Source organism: Babylonia areolata, chromosome 7, assembly GCF_041734735.1.
Source record: "Babylonia areolata isolate BAREFJ2019XMU chromosome 7, ASM4173473v1, whole genome shotgun sequence".
Classification (NCBI taxonomy): Eukaryota; Metazoa; Mollusca; class Gastropoda; order Neogastropoda; family Buccinidae; genus Babylonia; species Babylonia areolata.
Window position 1 is genome coordinate 48,114,818 of NC_134882.1, and position 5,000 is coordinate 48,119,817.

General features: G+C 43.4%; 1 protein-coding gene across 1 annotated transcript in view; it reads right to left on the reverse strand.

Moving 5' to 3' along the window:
* LOC143283862 (cyclic nucleotide-gated channel alpha-3-like) overlaps window positions 1-5,000 on the reverse strand; it is a 162,320-nt gene that overhangs the window by 12,842 nt on the left and 144,478 nt on the right. Inside the window, exon 3 of the mRNA XM_076590240.1 lies at window positions 75-286. Coding sequence (XP_076446355.1) covers window positions 75-286 — 212 coding nt within the window. The remainder of the gene's footprint in view (window positions 1-74; window positions 287-5,000) is intronic.

The window sequence follows — 5,000 nt, forward strand, 5'->3', positions numbered from 1 at the left end:
GTTACCCACAGCTTCCAGATTATAGACACATCAACGTGCACGCGCCAACGTACGCGACAACCTAACAAACACACCTGTCCTGAACTGTATGCCCATGTCTATGACGTAGACGAGGTCACAGAGGTAGTCGAGGACGAGCCAGAGGATGAAGTAGGTGGTCTGCAGCTCTGTGAACACGGCGCGGACGATGATGAAGACCACGTTGTAGAGCACCGCCATGGACACCACGAACAGCCAGCGGTAGTGGAAGTTCTCTGCTGGGTCCACGTAGAAATGCCGCCAGTACCTGGGGGGGAAAAAAAAAGACAAAAACAAATTCTTAACCAGGGTTAACTCACTCAGTACGGCCAGTCCTCTCTTCTCCTCTACACAGACCCCTCGGATGTCCAGTGGGTGTCTGAATGAATGACCCAACCTTTAGCTTCCGTCGTCAGAATTGTGGTATTCTTTGTCAACATTCACCTCTTCAGTATAAGAGCGTTTCGCTTGCAATATTTTGATGATGGTAATTGGAGTGAAACGCTGTTAACGTCGTCTCTTTCGCCGTTCGTATGGAAAGAGTTAAACATGAATCCATGCGGCTTTGTTTCCACACACTGCCCTGCCCATCCCATAGCACATAGCAGTCAACCAGCGGTTAGGCTTTTCCCTCAGCAATAAGTTCAGTTGTGGCAGGTCCACTTCCTTTTCGTTAGGTGTGCTTGACTATGTGTGTATACATATGTATGTGTACGTAACTACATGCATGTATATGAATGTGTATTGTGTGTGCGTGTGTTTATGTACGTTTGTGCCTGCCTATGTGTGCGTATGTGTTAGGGTAGCTGTTAGGTACACATGTATGTTAAAATGTATGTAAGCAGTGTGTGTGTGTGTGTGTGTGTGTGTGTGTGTGTGTGTGTGTGTGTGTGTGTGTGTGTGTGTGTGTGTGTGATGTCACATTTTGGTGTGTGTATGTAACATAGATATAATGTTTTATGTTAACAAGCGTTTTTGTAAAGCACCTAGAGCAGATTTCTGGATAGTGTGCTATATAAGTATCCATTATTATTATTATTATTACTGTTATTATTATTATTATTATTATTATTATTATTAATATTAATATTAATAGCAATCATGTTGGTTTATTTTTTTATTTTTTATTTTATTTTTTACTATGTTTTGAGGAGCACAATGAATTTTATCCCAACAGCCTTACAGTTCACTGATGAACAACACCAGCTGCAGTTCATCGCAGCAGTAACAATAACTGTGTCTCTCCCCTGTCAGTCTGCCGTTGTTGGGGGGATTCACCACTGCACCTGTCTCAACTTCATCAACTGAACAGTCATCTGCTGGGAGCTCGGTGTCCTGGCACCTGCCTCCCTTTCTTTTGTTGCTTACCTGCACTTGTTTCCGCCAGTGTTATGACGATGGCTATGCAGTGAAAGAGTTCACACCATGTCAATGCTGTGGCGCCTTCGTCGTCTTCCACCAGGAAGTCATAGAAGCGTAAAAAAGTCATTCTTCGTTTGTCTTTAACTATCTCCATACGAACAGCGAAAGAGACGACGTTAACAGCGTTTCACCCCAATTACCATCATCAAAATATTGCAGGCGGAAGGCTCTTATACTGAAGACGTGAATGTTGACAAAGAATACCCCAATTCTGACGACGGAAGCTAAAGGTTGGGTCATTCAGACACCCACTGGACATCCGAGGGATCTGTGTAGAGGGGAAGAGAGGACTGGCCGTACTGAGTGAGTTAAACCACAAAGTGTGATGAACGCTACAGATAATACTCGAGTAGTATTTTGATAAATTTGAGCTATGTTTCTTTGTTTTGTTCTTATGGTAAAACGAAGACTAAAGACTGGGTGTATTATTGTTTCCATAAGTACACATCCTCCATCATTCAGTCAGTCTCTCTGATTCCCATTTTCAATCTTGGGATTTTTTTTTATATTATAGGTACACGTTTAATCCAGTGTGGAGTATTAACCCTTGACCATAAGAGGTCATTTTTTTTTTCCAATACCAGCTTTTAAGAGAATATCTAGACATTGTTTGATTCAATAGTCTCTGTTTTCCTTTCAATGAGTGCCCATGCTAGATTTTGAGAAATGATCTCACTTTGAAATTCTTGCGTTCTTGCATTCTTGCCCCCCCCCCCTCTCTCTCTCTCCCTCTATCTCTGTCTCTCTCTGTATGTATGTATGATACATACATACATACATATATAAAAGAACCTATTCGAACACTCAAACAATCAGCTGCAATATCAAAATAAAACGAACGATACCATTGACGCACAAACATGAAATAGCAAGAACGCTTGATGATAGGATTGTTATCGGGTTTGGGAAATGAGAGAGAGAGAGAGAGAGAGAGAGAGAGAGAGAGAGAGAGAGAGAGAGAGAGAGAGAGAGAGAGAGAGAGAGATGGAAGCGAAAGAGGTGGTGGAGAGAGAAAGCAGTGCAAGAGATAAGGAGGTAGGAAGAGAGACGGGGAGAGAGAGAGAGGGCAGAAGGGAGAGAGAACGAGGAAGCGAAGCGTGATAGAAACCGAAAGAGGGAAGGGGAGATCAAGAGGGAGGGTGGGGGGAGGGGGCAAGGATGAGATGAAGAGATAGAGGGAGGGAGAGAAAGGAAGGGAAAAAGAGAGGAAAAGAGGGAGATACGTGAACAGACAGTGAGGGAGAGAGAGAATGAATGAATGAATGAATGAATGAATGAATGAATGAATCTTTATTTTCCAACGGTGAAGATATTAGCACTTTGGCCGACTTACACATCTGCCGTTGTTCTAAGAGACACACAAACATGTACGCATATAAATGTAGTTATACTGAATACTGAATACATGTATAATGTACGAGTATAACACAGCGTCAAACTGAGAGACACAACATCACTCACATCTGTACGGAACGGAAGCGAGTAACACACACACGCACACACAGAGAGAGAGAGAGAGAGAGAGAGAGAGAGAGAGAGAAGGGAAGAGGCAGACAGACAGAGAGGGAATGAGAGACAGAGAAGAACGGGGAGGGGGGGGGTGAGTTCGGGGGGTGGGGGTGGGGGGCACAGGCGTGGGGGGGGGGGGGGGGCAGCTGAACGGAGCGGATGCAATCTATAGGGAAGAGGTTCAACAGAGCAGCAAGCTGTTGGCACTGGCTGCCCAGCGGGTTTGGGGAAGCCGGTGTAACTGTGTCAAACTAACTAACCCCCTCGTTGGTTTTATCCCGGAGTCATTCTGATTAAGCTTCGAGTGACCGGTTCGGTTCGGTTCATTTGTTGCTTGCCAAGATCGACCATCGCTGGGTGGTAATTAAAACACTGTAGGATAATTGTTTTATTTAGAGAATAAAACAAAACAAAAAACAAAAAAAACAAACAAACAAACCCTTCCTGGTGAGTGTCGATTTTCATATAATTCCGCACAATATGATTTCTACTGACTCTGTTTTCCAGTCAACCAGAGAGTTGAAAAGAAGCCATTTCTGTTCGTATTACATTGGATTGTACTCAGCAGCTGAAAAGAAGACACATCTACTGATCTATTCGATGATGTCCATTCATCACGTAGAAAGCATATTGTTTACTTTTTTCTTTTTTTTTTCAAGTTGTGTGTGTGTGTGTGTGTGTGTGTGTGTGTGTGTGTGTGTGTGTGTGTGTGTGTGTGTGTGTGTGTGTGTGTGTGTGTGTGTGTGTATGTGTGTGCGTGCGTGCGTGCGTGCGTGCGTGCTTGTGTTTGTGTGTGTGTGCTTGCGTGCGTGCGTGCGGGCGTGTGTGTGTGTGTGTGTGTGTGTGTGTGTGTGTGTGTGTGTGTGTGTGTGTGTGTGTGTGTGTGTGTGTGTGTGTGTGTGTGTGTTGTTCTGGAAGACTCTTTTCCTCCTTGAGGAGAGTGTTGATTTCCTTTGGGTTATTTTTTTTCCCTGAGGAAAAGAATCAACAGGGAGTCTTTTTTAAAATTTTGTTATTTGTTTTTTCCTACGCAAAAAAAAAAAAAGGAGTGATTGTTTCTTCCTGGAAGTCTTCTTTTCTTCTTTCACCGGGCCGACTGCTGAAATATGTTCCTGATGATCACGTCAGTATTGATTCCCGAGCAGTCTTTGAGCCAACTATCCTCCACTACCCCCACCCCGACCTCCCGGCCTGAAAACAAGAAGAAACCCCTTGGGTTTATGCATGCACAGTGTTCTCAAAAAGTTAACGACTGCGCAAAAAAGATAGCAGGCATGTTTGCCTAAATTGATAGTAAACCGAGAGATGATTTTGATAGTGCAGACTGTTCAAGGTCTTCCACTGGCATCCCACCAAATACACAAACGACTTTTTCAGACGTAAGTGCGCGATGAATACCTTGAAAACGCGTTTAAAAAAAAAAAAATCGATGATTCTGTCAAAAAATTACATCTATTCAGTGTTTACAACATTTGCTAAAAAAAAACAACAACTGGAAATTTACAAGCAAGAAAGCACATGTGGATATAAGTGGCACTCCCAACATCAGCGGCATACACCTCTGTTTGTCGATAACGTAGCATCATTACATCATGCCTGCATGGGAAAGTTCCGAAAAGTGGGTCCATAACTTTTTGTGATCACTGTATCTCGACTAACAATGTCAGTTCATTTCTCATTTTTGTGTCCAGAACTATATCGTTATATTTGTCTTCATTTGTGCGACTTGGTAATGAAATCGCTCTTACATAAATATATCACGTGGAAGCTCAATCGTATCATTATGTAGGTGGTGGTAGTGGTAATGATGTGTGTGCGTGTATGTGTATGTGTGTGTGTGTGTGTGTGTGTGTGTGTGTGAGAGAGAGAGAGAGAGAGAGAGAGAGAGAGAGAGAGAGAGAGAGAAGGGGGAAAGAGGCAAACAGACAGACAGAGAGAGAACGAAAGAGAGAGAGAGAGAGAACGAGAGAAAGAAAGAGAGGGAGAGAAAGAGAGATAGAGAGAGAGAGAGAAAGAGAGAGAGAGAGCGTGCGTGCCTGTGCGCATGTATG